General features: G+C 43.0%; 1 protein-coding gene across 2 annotated transcripts in view; it reads right to left on the minus strand.

Moving 5' to 3' along the window:
- Positions 1 to 6,350: 6,350 nt before the first annotated feature.
- The window catches only part of HS3ST1 (heparan sulfate-glucosamine 3-sulfotransferase 1), a 30,935-nt gene continuing 22,441 nt past the window's right edge, over positions 6,351 to 14,844 (minus strand). For both annotated transcript variants that reach the window (XM_055140266.1, XM_055140267.1), the window contains exon 2: positions 6,351 to 8,266. In XM_055140266.1, the coding sequence (XP_054996241.1) occupies positions 7,232 to 8,167 (936 nt within the window). In that variant the 5' untranslated portion in view covers positions 8,168 to 8,266 and the 3' untranslated portion in view covers positions 6,351 to 7,231. The remainder of the gene's footprint in view (positions 8,267 to 14,844) is intronic.

The following is a 14,844-nucleotide window of genomic DNA, read 5'->3' on the forward strand; positions in this document are numbered from 1 at the left end:
CTTAGTAACATCATTTCATGTTTGACAAATTATCTAAGAGGTCTTGAAGGTCTGGCACAGCGGGAGGAAGAGGTGCTCTTATTCACAAACAGGACAACTTTCCAAGTTCATCCCAGGTCACCATTTATTCTAACTGTGCCCTTTCCTTTATCTTTTATCTGTGTATTCATTGAGCTATAATGAATTAGCGTGAAAGTGTCACAGTGCACATGCCTGCATTTTACTCATGGAACAAATGATTAATGCAAAATCACCACCACCTGAGAGTAAATAAAACTAGATAAAAACAGTAAAATGGCTTGGATCAAAATAGTGAAAATCTTGTTGCAGAAAAAAACTTAAAACAATAATGACTCACACTTGGGCAATGAAGTCTTAAGTTCATGAAAGCATACAAGGATGTTACTACCTTTATAGCTGCAACCACAGATATGTTAAGTTATGTTCTTTTCATGTTATTACCAAGGAGCAACCAAGGATGGTGGCATGTCTCTGAGGAGTGATTCTTACTAAGCTAGTGTTTTCCTCAATTATTCAGCCCATATAATCTTCTTTTCTGGATCTTGGCTGGTTCTGAGAAAATTGTAGAGTAGGTCATAGTTTCAACCCCTCACGTTGATGTCTTGTTTCAGCCTTTTTGAAGAGTCATCTAGGGAAAGGCCACTACCTACAAAAACTCCAACCACTACCACAGTCAGCTGGGTTCCGTGGAAACCCAGATACAGGATGGTGCCTATTTTATTCCTGGGGTCACTCTCAACCACACTGAGGAATCAAACATTGAAGTAAACAAACTATCAAGAATATCCAGTATTATTAACTTTATAGGCATATTTATTTCTGAGATTTGACTATAATCAAGTGAATATCCAGGCAAGACCTGTCTAGTTATTCCCAAGTTACCTAAAGATCTATGACATATAGCACTGTTTGTATAGCACTGTCGTCCATTGTTCAACAATTTGCTCGAGCAGGCACCAGTAACATCTCCATTGTGAGACTTGTTACTGTTTTGGGCATATCGAATATGCCACAAGTAGCTTGCCAGGCTCTCTGAGAGGGACAGAGGAATTGAACCTGGGTCGGCTGCATGCAAGGCGAATGCCCTACCCACTATGCTGTTGCTGCAACATATCAGATTGTAATATTATACCACTAAGTTTTGGCATGTTTTATTGTTGTAATATGGGGGTCTATCTCACTTTTTTCTGCACTCTATTATCAAATAAGGAGTCAATTAAATCAAACCAGTCCTCTGGATATTGACTATATAATTTTTTAAAAAATTTTCTGCTCCTACTTGGTGAGAAAGCTGTGTAGTGGGCAGTTGCTCACGTGGTTAGATGTAGTATTCTAAATGTTTGCTGCTCAAGTGGTTAGATGCAGTACTCTAAGAAAGTGCTTCTCAGTTATTACTTGGATTCTGCAATTAGCTAACCCAATGAACAAGGACAGAGACTTACACTCCTCAGGACATACACACACCTTTCATAAAACAGGATGGTCAGCTTCAAAGGCTTTTCCTTTCCATTTTATCAGCAAATAGGTGTCAACTGAGGTCAATGTACCTTCAGGTTGTTGAGGAGCTTTCACTATCCACACACAGTGAGATGCACCTTCCAGTTTGCCAGCATTAGGTGGTGGTATGAGAATTGTTCTTCTGAACACCCTAGGGAGATGTTCACAGATGCACAGCCATAGGAGGAGCTTAGGGAGGGTAGGTTTAGGGACAAGAAACATAGGGACATAGGGTTCAGTAGCAGTTTCAGAAATGGCTTAAATTGCCTTGGAGAATACTGAATTTTCCACTAGTTCAATATTTGAAAAGAGGTTGTCTGGTACATAGTAGAGTGGAAATAGCTTGTGCATTAGAATGATTCATTCATTTAATAAATATTCGCAACTACTCAGTCAAGCATTGTTCTGCTTGCTGGGAAGACTATGGTAAGCTACAACATGGAGCTTAGATCAGTGATTTCCCGAGGGGTTGGCCGGCCTAAATGAGACAGCATATTTAGCAGGTGTAAAACATCTCCAGAGAAGGAGGTCCTAGGAGTCCAGCCAAATCTGGAGGCTGAGTTGTACTAGAGGAGGTTTCACATCAGGCCAGAGTTAAAATTTAACCCACATTGCCTTACATTCTATCTGCCATGTGCTAGACGTAACGGTGGCAAGGGGTGGCAATTATATGTAAAAACATTCTCATACAAGTTCTCAATATAATATTTCTGAAGCAGTAGGATAAATAAGAGGCGCCAAGCAAAACTACTTTTTCTGAAGAAAGCTAATTTTCAGTTTGGCACACTCACTCAGGGCCGTGAGCTGATCTACAGACATTGTCAGTCTACAGATCAGAAGGCTGCTACCCCCCACATGATCCCAAGTCCCCACCCCTCACTGGTCACTCATTAGTCTTAAATGACCCCACAAATAAGTAGAAAACCTGGGTGGTTTTAACTTCTCATGTAGCTACAGGGAAGGCAGCTCTTGCTCAGCAAGGGAACCCCCAGAAGAAACACAAGGTTGGTCATTAGTAGGCAGGTATTTTAACCATGGGGTATTGCGAGCACTTCTCCATGTACGGGAGGGGTGAGCACTAACAGCAGGGACTAGAGTCCTGTGGTTGGGAAGGAGGGAGGAAGGCAGTGTATGGGTGCCTGGCAGCCAGTTCTTCAGTCTCTTCCCACAGTTCTCGGTAGCCCTAACCGCAGATCACATAACAAGAAAGTGTATAGGTTTTATCTGCTTCAGACTTTTACCCAAAAGAAAGTTAAGTGCTTATTGCTGTATGGCCAGTAATTGGTAAGCCAGAATTTCCACCCATCTATGGACTCTATTTACTACTCTCTGCGTTTGCCTAACTAGGAAAAATTAGGCGGAAATGATGTGAAGATCGTGACATTGGGGTGAACTGGAGCCAAGTCTATTTTCTGCTTGAGTAAGCCAGATATTTTCTGTAAATATCTGGTAAAGAAAGTAAACCAGATAATTTCTGTAGCTTTGGTCTTTACTGCTGGTAGGCCCCAAGGAGTGCTCCACTGCATTCCTCTAGCCTGCTGTTCAAAACCAGCCTGTGGAGTGAATCCTCAATATGGAGCATGTCTGATCACAAGCTCATAGTGTCAAATCCCACCCATTATTTGTCTTGAATACAAGCTGGTATAAGACTGGGATGCCCGCATTTCCTCTCATAGTCTCGGTCTGAGAATTATTTTTCGATTCCCTTAGTCAAAATGGCATGGGCTGCAAATTAAAGATGTTGGAGACTAAATCCCACTTGTCATAATTGATGGCTGTGTCATGGTGGGAAACCCTTTAATTTCTGAGTCTGTAAAATGAATACTGTGCCATCCTACCTCTTAGCACTGCCAGGTGGATTAGCAGCGGCATATTTAAAATACCAAGCGCAGAGCAGGGATGCATTAAATGACAGTTATTATGTGACAAGCACACCTGCACAGGAGAGAGCTCCGGTCCACCCGTGCTAGGAATAGAGATGGCAAGGGTGCGAGTGTCTGAAGCTGGGTGGCTCTGACTGAGTCTATTTTACACATATGCTTGTAAGATGAGTTTCCTGCCTGCACCATCAATTGTGTCTCTCCACACTCCCACACCACTGTCTGGATTCCTCAGACTGCCCTTGTCCAGAACGCCTAGTTGTAGCCAAGGCTTTCCATGTTCTTTGCTCCATAGAAACTCTTTAAAGACCCCTTCCTATGGAAAGAACAGACCGCTGTAGTACAGTTAAATGAAATGGGTCCAAACTCTGCCATGAAAACTTTATGAAAAGTGTTTCACCTCTTCATGCTCCCAAGAGATGATATTTTCAGAATAATCTCTGTCATTTTCCACTTTTGTGTGTGATCTTTGATGCCAACACTCTATGCTGCTGGACAATTATCCTTAGGAGTGAGTGGAAACCTCACTATAGAAACTATAAAAACCCAGGAAGTCTACTTTTTTTAATAACTCAGTTTTCACTTCACTGGTTGACAATTCTGAGGATATGACTTAATTAAATGAGGAAACACTGAATCTGATGCACTGGCCTATGTGCACGCAGCTCAGTAAATGTCTTTCCCCTCTGCCTGCCTCGAGACCCTGTGTTCTTAAGCCCAGAACAATTCACAGATATTCACTCTTGCTGTGTATCTTTTATTCTCCTGAGGTTTTGATAATGTGCTAAGTACACAGTAGAGATTTCCCCAAAATTGCAAATCTAATGAATGTTGAGTAGAATTCCCATGGAGGTCATCTCTGCTTCTGTCCCTAAAAGCAGCAGTCACTCAGGGCCTCGGACTCCTCTTCCCCTACCCCTACCTTTAACTGAGAGTCTTCCAGAGGCTCAGAGGCACATCATCCATTTTGCTAACAAACTTTCAGTGAGTTGATATCCAGAGTCGAAACAACATTTCAGTGCTATCTGACTCCTGGAGGAAGGAAGGGAGGAAGCAGGTCTATCCTGATTCAGAAGCATCCAGGACAGGGAATACTCTAAAATATTTACATTCAGGATCTGAATTAATTGGATTTAATTCAGTCCCTGACGTTCTGCTCAGCTACCTCTGTGGAAGGACCTTGCCTCCATCCTCACCCACCTGCAACACACAGAGGGGGTAGAAACAATATTCTTTCCAGTTGGCATATCTCTGTGTTAATAGGATTGCTACTGGGTATGCTCAGAGACCCCAAAAGGCACTGGGTCATTGCATTTGGCCCTAATGCAGGTGAACCCTGAAATACTGAGTCTCCTCATGAATTGGAAGGTGCTCAGAAGAGATACAAGTACCTGAACTTTGGCTTCTTACTCCTTGTACTTTCCAGATGGCAGCTGGGCTTGTAGCACAAATAGATGACTAGACATATCCACAAAGATCTATTTTCAAGAAAGGATCTTTAGTCAAGACGCTGATCCCCTGAATGAGCCAATATTAAATTTCTATGTACTCATCATTTTACCTTGACCCATACTTCATTATCATCTATGCTAGTCTTAGCAGCTAGATCATTCTTCCCAGGCCTTTCCTCCAGTAATTCCTTTACACCACCTCTTATCCAGTCAACTCATGTTTAAAGCATTAGGGCATAGACAACTCAATGCAAGCATGTTTATTTTCCAAGAATATCTTCATGGAAATAAGAATAGTCCCTTTGGAGTATCCACTGCAAAGCAATCCTGGTGAGTCTGTAAAACTCAAATGAACCTTTTCCAGTTGGCCAAGATCCTTTGTTGGCCATTTATTTTTTTCAGCACTTGAATAGATGTCATAAAAGCACTATCCATTATATGCAGCAGAAAGACAAACTGCCGATTACCAAGTGCCACCAAGCTCAACAGGAAGTCTGCTCTAAATATTTCTTCCAGGCTCCCTTGGGAGTTGGTTGCAGAATGACAACCTTTGTGGGTTTTGAAGAAGGATGCGGCCTCTCTGTGTCCTGGACAGGGTGGGGTGTGGGCCAGGCTAAGGTCAGTCCAGGGCAAGTTGCTGAACTATAATGAAGTATAATGAAGGTGACTCATATCCCTCCCTCATAGCAAGCCTTAAAAAATGCAGGCTCACTCTTACTCCTTTACTCAGCCATGCCTATTGAGACAGAAGATGTTTGGCATCAGGAAAAGATTCTGTCAGGTCAAATCAGAAAGAGCTGTCTTGGCCTTTCCTTTTGAGTCCAGAAAAAGTTGGATTGGGAAGGAAAGGAGGAAAAGCCAGTGTTTGGTTCTAAGTAGATGCCAATCTCTGGCCTAGGGTCACTGCAACTCTGGGTAAATTTTGTATCTTCTTTCTGCCTATTTCTCCTATCTGAACTTGCCAGAATTCATTCTGACTTCTGAGAGTTGTTTGAGAAATTTCTCTGTGTTCTCATATGCAGGGGGCAATCAATATGTCCATTCTGATCCCCTACCTGAAATGTAAACTATGGCAGGAAGCCAGTTTATTGTGCTTGCTTGATTTTTTAAATTTGTTTTAATAATATGGCACAGTTTTCTTTTATAATATTAGAGAAGACCCACTTAATTCATTCTGCCAATAGCTAACTGAATGAAAAATGTATGAGAAAACGGAGGCCAAGGGAGCTGATAGGAATGTCGCCAGAAACCCAGAAGTTCAGAAGCAGAAGAGAAGCTAAAATTTCCAGTGGAGTGATAGGTGCCAGGACTGCCAACTTTGTGCTCTTCTTTCAGTACCAGCCCTTATAAGTTGAAATTTTCTTTCACCTCCAGGATTCATGTGTGTGTGTGTGTGTGTGTGTGTGTGTGTGACCTTTCAAAAAACTGACTCCCAACCAAACCCAAAAGCTATTCTTTTAGTGAGATTTTCGCAGAATCTACAAGATGGGGATACACATGGGCTAAGTAAATTAGTTTTATTCAGCACAACTTTATGGAGACCCATTGCTACTCAAAGCAAAGCACACAGCCCCAAGTGCATCCTACAGGTCAATGTTCTAATCCCCCTTTCCATCGGTTTAGCCCACCCTGATGATAGGATGCACTTACTGCTGAGACCAGGTATACACCTAAGCATTATTTGAGCAAAAGATGGTCAGAGGGAACTCTTGTTTACATTTTAATCACTTGTTTAGTATTATTACTAGCTTTTTTTCTATGAGTTTAAATGGGACTAAAATCCACACTCAAATACCTACTGAAGTGAAGAATAAGTAAAATTGAGCCTTCAAGAGTAATAGGGAAACTCTGTAGCAATAAATTCTTACAATGCAAGTGAAAAATAAATCTGATGACCACAGTGAGACAATAAAAATTAAAAAGAACAGTGAAGAACAGATAAGAGAGGAACATAATAGCCATGGAAAATGTTTTTTTAAGTAAGCCAAAAAAAAAAAAAAGATTCTGCAATGAAAGCAACGCAGACAACAATTTTGAATCAGGGGCAAATTAATTATATTTAAAAAAAAGACAGTGTCTCCAAAATTTCATTTCATTTCTTTCTCTTTTTTTTTTGGAAACGAAATATTTTAGTTCCTTCATAGAGAGACATATTACACAATGTTAACAACCATGAAAAACAATACAAAATGCCCTCAATTTAACAAGTAGAAAAATATAACTAGTTATATATGGCAATTGTGAATCTAATACTGTACAGAAGTAATTTATGGATTTTACAAATAAATTATAGCTTAAGTTTTTCTTAAAATTCTTTCCCCACCCTCTGGATGTACATCAGAACTTACAACAGGGAAGTCCCAGGGACTGGCCCTGTGCTCCTCAGTGCCAATCAAATGTTCTGCCCACGAGCTCAAAAAACTTCTTATTTGGCTCATGAAAATATTCGTGGAGTTTATTGAGGAGCTTGGGGTCGACTTGGGGGTGGGCCCGGCCTTTGGACTCGTGCAAACAGCGGTCCCGGCCGCCGTCCCGCAGGCAGTAAAAGCCCTTGGTCTTGTTAAAGTAGAAGTTCGAGGCGTTGATCTGCGGCGCCAGCTTCAGGAACCGCTCAACCTTCTGGATCTCGGGGAAGGGGTCCCTGATGAGGCGGTCGCCGTCCACGATGTGGACGTGGCGCAGCGGGAAGAAGCGCAGCCAGCGCTGCAGGTGCACGTGGTAGAGGCTGCGGTTGAGCGCCTTGTACTCGACGTTGAGCCGCCCGTCGCGCAGCAGCACCTCCTCCACGGGCGGGTAGGGCTTGCGCTTCTGCAGGTGGTTGTAGAACACTTGGGTGTAGTCGGACAGCACGCGCTCCGACGGGTCCCGCAGGATGAGCAGCAGCCGGATGGCCGGGTTCATGCGGTGCACGCGCTCAGGCACTTTGGGCGACGTGAAGTAGGCGGGCGTCTTCTCCACCGTCAGCTGGTGCGGGGCGGAGAAGGGCATCTGGCTCAGGTACCAGGCCAGGCCCTGGCTGTAGTGCTCCTCCCAGTCGAAGAAGTGCACCTCGTTCTCCGCGGCCGCCACGTCGGGGTGCAGGCTGAGCATCTCCAGCAGCGCGCGGGTGCCGCCCTTGCGCACGCCGATGATGATGGTGTGTGGCAGCTGCTGTGCGGAGCCATTGGCCGCGCCTTCCCACACCCGGTCCTGGAGAATCCCCGCTGGCCCGAGAAGCTCCCGCTGGCCGGGCTCGGCCGCCCGCTCCGCTGCAGGCCGGGAAGGCACCACGTGGAGCTGGGCCACCAGGAGCACCGCGCCCAGGAGCAGCGCGCTCATGCTGGACACGGGACGGGTAGCTTCACTGGGACGTGCGCCGCTGGGTCATGAAGCGCTCCTGATCAGTGCCACATGGGGGTCACGCAGGCCTCTGGATTACTAGGGAACAAAGGAAAAAAAGACGTTAACCTTAAGAAACGCCTGGCTTCAAGCTGTTGTAAGCATCATTCCCCCCTCCCCCGCCCCTTCCCGGCTTTAGTCCAATGGTATAAACTTTGCTAGCACATTACTAAAGTAAATCTTGGAAGAGTTTGCTGAGAGAGAGACAGAGCATCACTCTGGCAACTCCATCTGAGGGTGATGTTCATACTAATAATATATATATATATATATATATATATATATATATAATGTAGAGGAATAGGTGTGGCCTGTTCCACTCAAACCTAAGTTGTGAACCCTGAATTTTATATAATTTCTGTCCACCACTAAATATATCGCATTTTATTATTTTTACCATCGAACGGTCTTCAGCTCTCTGCAACAACAGAATGGCAGATGTGGCTCTGTACCCTGTTCCACCATGCACCAACTACAAAGGAAAAAGGTTGTAGAGCATTTGGGATCTCAACAAACATTCATGAAATATCTACCACCTGTCCTCAGCAGACTGAAAAACTGAAGAGAGATAAGGAAGCAGGAAGCTTGTGCTCCCCACTACACAACCCCAGCTCCTATCAGCAGCTCCTGTTGGAACAAACAAAATCTGGGGCATTATTTCCATGATACAACCAATTATTTTCCTTCTCAGATGCTAATTGTATTAGCGTCTCTAAGAAATATGCTAAATTACCAGCTGAAAATGTCTAGAGATTCATAGAAAAATAAATAAGGGCCTTGGAAGATCAGCTGACAGAAGTATTTTGGGAAAAAAAATGAAAAATGTTTCAGGAGGAAGGCCAAATAAGATGAAGTTCAAGGTTGGTTTAACTGATTGGATGAGCTCAAGGTAATGTGCCATTTCCTTTCATCAGTGGAAAGTTCCAGCAGGTTTTCATCAAATTTTCTTTCCCTCCCAGCTCCAGGGACCAGCAGCAGTACATAGAAAAACATTAATGAATATCATATTCACATGCAATATATGTTAATGTGCATCCATTGTGCTTACACACATTATATCACATGTTCACCTGTATAGCTTGTGTGTGGGCACTCAAATGCAATAGTGTGCACATGTGTGTGCACAGGTGTGTGCAGTGTGTTTTCATTAATGTGCATGTGTGGTTTGTGTGAGTGTGCAGGTGTGTATTGCTGTGTACACATGGAGGCCTGTGTGTGTGTGTGTGTGTGCTTGTGAGTGTACTATATCCATGCATTTGTGAATGTGCATGTGTGTGGCCATGTGCAGGGATGAGGCCGGCTCTGAGGAGGAATAGCTACTGCGTACTGGGAAACTCAGCTCTCTGTGGTGTGAGCATTGCCCTCCTGATCTTGCAGCTCTCTATTTGGATTCAGTAAAAATGCAGCAGAATGCAGCCCTTCTCCACACAAGGATAGAGGGAGAAGGCAGATACAAAATTCACATCGTCCAGTGGTTCATTCTCTATCCAGTCCACTTTGACTTGTCCTTGTGAGAACAGTGCCCCTCCAAGTTTGACTGTTTCCTACAAGAGAATTACCAGCAGACAGCAAAGAAACTAAATATAGTTTGTCCTTTACCAAAATTTATTCATAAGTCTGGATTGCCAGTAGTTTTTATTCTCTACTTTAATACTTCCTTTAAAAATGTATTCTTATATCTGTCTACTACGTTAGAAAAATATTTGAAATCTATAGAAAATAATCTAATGTCATAAACACATATAATATATAGACATGTACATTCATGTATGGGCATAAACATAGACCTTGGATAGTCATATATAGCATGTGTGACCTATGTGTATATGCATGGAAACATATATGTATGGCTAAGTTGAGAATTATATGTTGTATAATTATCAGAATATATAATTATCAATGCCATTATAATAAAATATTATAGATTATATTACAATAAATAATTCTATAATATAAAATTACTACCTATAACACATCTTACTATAATGTAACATTATAATATGTACAATATAGCATGTAAAATAATTATATATTGTAATATTATGCAACTATATAGTACCCTATATGTGCATTATAAAACTGATTAACGTGTAGCTATATATAAACCTATATATACATGTAAGGTGTATATATATTCATGTATATATGAACACTACATTTTGCTCATGGATGAATGCAAAAACCATTCTACGTCTGCATGTGAACAGTCTGTACACACATATGTACTAATAGTCTGTATACATATATGCAAATACATATGAATATCAAACCCATACTGCAGTGGCCATCAGGAGTCAGCTTCCTTCCATTTGATATTTGAACACAGAGTCAGAGGAATACCTGAGCCTTTCAGAAAACGAAAGGTCCCCAAGCTTTCATTAACCTCTAAGCGAGGACCTCTGAGCCCTGATGATCTGTTTGGAAGAGAACCCTGGAGTCCTGGCTTTCATTTGATCAGCAAGGAGGATGTGAAAGACTGACAAGGGTTTCAAAAGCCCTGGGCCTAGAACTTGTGTCTCCAGATTCCAGCCTCTCTGCTTTACCTCCTTTACTGCTGTTGACTTCACATAAAATAAGTGTAATACTTTTATCTTTTTGGTGAATGTATGGGGGGTTCCTACAGAAAAAAAACTCCATCAGAAACTTACCCAGCACAAATAATCCTTCAGCCACCTGGGTTCAGAGTCAGCTGATACATGGGAACCCACAGCTCACGGCTGTAGCCACTCACTTGTTCTAGCCAGTGGAAGCATGTGAAGGAATTACAGAGGCGGTGGAGCAAGGAATTCAACCTCTGACTTTGACTTTAGTCAAAGTGACTTTATTTCTCTTGGTCTCAGCTTTCTCTTCTGTAAAATGGGAATCATTCCAGTGAGCTCAAGTGGTTATGCAGAGATAGAAATGTGAGAGTGTGTGTCAGCTGTCTCAAGAGAAATATGCGAGACACACCAGAGCTTCTTTCACTTATGCAATGTGTATTAGTGTATGTATATAGCAGTTTAGCTCATTTATGGACAACATCTCTGTTTTTACCTATATCTTCCCTCCCTCATAGTTTCACCATTATTTTCCCCAGGAGATGCATTCTCAGAAAATATTGAGTTGTTTTGACTAATCACAAATCATGCTCTATTATTTTTTTCTGTAGATGTTCAAATGACCCACATATACACTATTATATTTTCTGGGAGCTGCATTACAAAAGAAATGTTCTTCTGAAACCCAGTATCACACCCCCCCAAATTATTAATCCAGCATCTAATCACTCTATAAAATTAAGGAGAGAATTTGCCTTATTTTGGTGGTGTTTTCAAACTCCACGTGTATCTAGTTTCTCTAGATACAAGCACATGTGGCTGCCAGCCACTGCGGAGGTCGCCCCGAGCCAGACAACACTGAGAGAGTGATTTCTTTTTCTTCGAGAGGAAAAAACCACCTCTACCCACTCACAAATTAGAAGCCTCCTCACCTGGAAAAGAAGCAGGGAGGCAACTTTGAACTTGAAAGTGGCACGAAGATCATTTCAATCGTGTTCCTCGAGAAGCAAGCTGGTAATATCGAATCAGTGGAACCTTTTGGAGTCTGGAGCTCAGACCTGGCCTGGCCTGCACAGACTGTAGATAGCACCTGGGCTCAAGCCAGGTTCCTCTACTTGAGCAAAATTAGCAGCTCCAATCTTTGCCCTTGCTACAGAGCAAGTAGACTTGCACCAGTACACGAGGCACTGTGATGCCAAGCTTAAGTTCTTCGAGGAACTGACAGAAACTCAAAAGCAGGAGGCTCTGAATCATTAGTGGTTGACCCAGAAATGAGAGGGCAAAGGTATCACCCCAAGTCAATTTTCTGGGCCACAGAGATAAGCCAGAGGGTTAGGTGCTTGCCTTGCAGGCTGCTGACTTAGGTTTCACCTCAGGCACTAGATGTGGTTCCCCCATCCTCCAACAGGAGTGACCCCTGAGAAGAGAGTGAGGACCAAGCCTTGAGCAACCCTGGCTGTGGCCCAGAAAAACAAAACAAAACAGACAAAAAAACATGCAAACCAAAAAGCAAATGTGCACAAGCCAACTGAAGGACCTTGCTGACCCTTTTGTTCCTTGGCCATCAGTGCCCAGATTGAGGGACTGGGCTCAGTCCCCAGTCCCGTGACACACCCATGCCCGGCACCAATGCACCAGATTTGCTGGGATGAACAAAGTGAAGCCTCTCCTTCCCTACACTGCTGGCACTAAAATTTCCCAAGACAAACAAGGGAGCCTCTTTGATCATCGTCTTCCTCAGCCTGTTTCCTGGCTCCCGCCATCATTAGTCGATCTCTGAGCTCCGAGAGAGGGAAGGAGCAGAATTCTGCTTGTTGACAGCATTAAACTTCCTTGGTCTCCTCAAGAGAGATGTAGACCATCCAAATGAGAGCCCAGAGAATTTTCAAGGATTCTCAAGGAGATGGAATTAAATCCAAACTTTTTATGTTTTCTGAGGCTAGGACCCATGTCCACCTTGAGACTCAGTATGTCCCTGACGCCAAGCTTATGTCTCACAGCTGGACTTTTCTGTCCCCACAGACACACTGAGCTCAGGCCAACTGGGCACCGGGGTCTTCTGCTCCTTTTTTTCATACCTCTTTATGGCAACTTTTCTGAGACTGGCTTTGCAATTTGGATTTTATCGTTTTCAAATGCTGACTTCCTTTTGCAACCTGAGTCTACCCACTTTCTCTCAACCACTGCCTTTCACATCACCCCATCATACATACTTCTTTTTTATGATGTTTTAAATTTGGAAACTACACCTAGCCATGCTCACTCCCAGTGGTGCTCGGGCAACATGCAGTGCCAAGAATGGAACTGAGAGATTATCAGGAAAAGTATCTTCTAGGACCCCCCCAGCACCTCTTGTCACACTCCTTATCTATTACCCAAAAATCACACTGGTGTTTGCTGTCTGTGTTCACTACACAGTCTCCATGTGCCTTTCTGGTGATGCCTCAGTGCTCCATGGGATTATTGTTCCCAGGACACCATTCTTGGTACTTCATGGGGACTAGTGATGCCAGTTAGGTTGAATGCATCTGTCAGATGTAGGTCAACATTAGGTAAGTGACTGAAGGTCTAAGAGAGTTTTTGAGTTTGACGGAAATTCTGCAGTGCCCATCTATGAAGAAGGCTGCATCCAGAGACAGCTCAGCCCGTATCCCTGGAGAGTCCAGCAGAAGTAAGAGGTGGAGATGGGAGAGCAACATTTCTACTGATGATTGGACAATATCACCTGAGAGTCTGGAAACTATTTTAATTAAAAAAGGAGGGGAGGCAGTGAAGTAACCTTTCAACAATATTTTAATTTTCTCCGCAAGTCTTCTTATTACATAATTCACATCCTGACCTAGATTTCACATGTAATTAACTACAATATATTCTCTCAGTCCCACCACTGGTACATATTCATGGGGAAAATGAAATAACTGGAGTATTTCATGAGGAGGAAGTGGAATGTGTTGAGATCAGTAAGGACTCCACTTCCTCTCCCTGAGGGGCACCTTCCCAGCCCCAACAAAGCACAGGGACCCAGCCGAGATAAGTCAGCATCTCCTCCCTATTAACAGGCATCATCAAAACCCTAGACTGCATGTTATCTGAGGGAGTTCACAAAAATATTGAAAAAGGATGGGCACTAGCAGAGCTACCCTCTCTGTGCCAAACATCCTGTGTAATATCTGCGTAGAATAAGAGGTGGTGATTCTCATTTTATTTCACATGTTTTAAGCAGTGGAAAAATAGTCTACACAGCAGAAAAGCAAAGGAGCTGTCGTCACTGGATTGTACCAGGTGAGGGGTATGTAACCTCCAATCTGTCTCATCACTCTCTGGGACTCACCACTCCTTTTGGCATAATGGGCTGCAACTGTTTCCACTGTCTGCCACTGGGCTTGAATACCGGTGCCAACACAGGGTCCTGGCACATCTCTATGATTTTTTCCTTGCATGGCCATACCTTTCCAGGGTGCGAGAGAGAGCAAGAGCATTTTTGCAGAGGGAGTTTCCCAAGAGCATGATAAGATAGCAGGAAGGATGAGATCTATTACCTGTCTATGCAAACGTTGCTTCTCTCCAAGCATTCAGGGTGCTGAGTGATTTAATTTTCTGGAATGTACTGAACCCTATGTACAGACACTTTGAAAAACAGAATCGTCATTTCCTAGCCAACCAAACTCCTGAACAATCCACAGTCCATGCCTTTTGTTCATCTTAAGGAGGAAAAAGGCTTGCACTTTGGTCTTTGCACAACTACTCAAGAACCTTTTGCCATGGGGTCAAATTTCCATGCTTGGTGGTCACCTTGGAAGCCCAGAAATAGAAAACAGATTTAGCTTGTGCCTGTCAGTCAGCAAGAGAACACTGATATTTTAAGACTCGCATAAATATTTATTTTCTTGAAATTGCAAACACATGACATACTTCAATAAATGTTGACATTCATATTGTTTGGATGCATTTATGGTAATTACCGTTTGGTAGGAAGAGTGGAAAGAGTTCTGGGTTTGAAAAGAGCAAAGACCAGCCCATGTGATGTGAATGAGTTTCTCAAGACCATGTTTACTATCTGGGAAAAAGAATTGCAATTGG

This window comes from Sorex araneus, chromosome 5, assembly GCF_027595985.1.
Source record: "Sorex araneus isolate mSorAra2 chromosome 5, mSorAra2.pri, whole genome shotgun sequence".
NCBI classification, from domain to species: domain Eukaryota; kingdom Metazoa; phylum Chordata; class Mammalia; order Eulipotyphla; family Soricidae; genus Sorex; species Sorex araneus.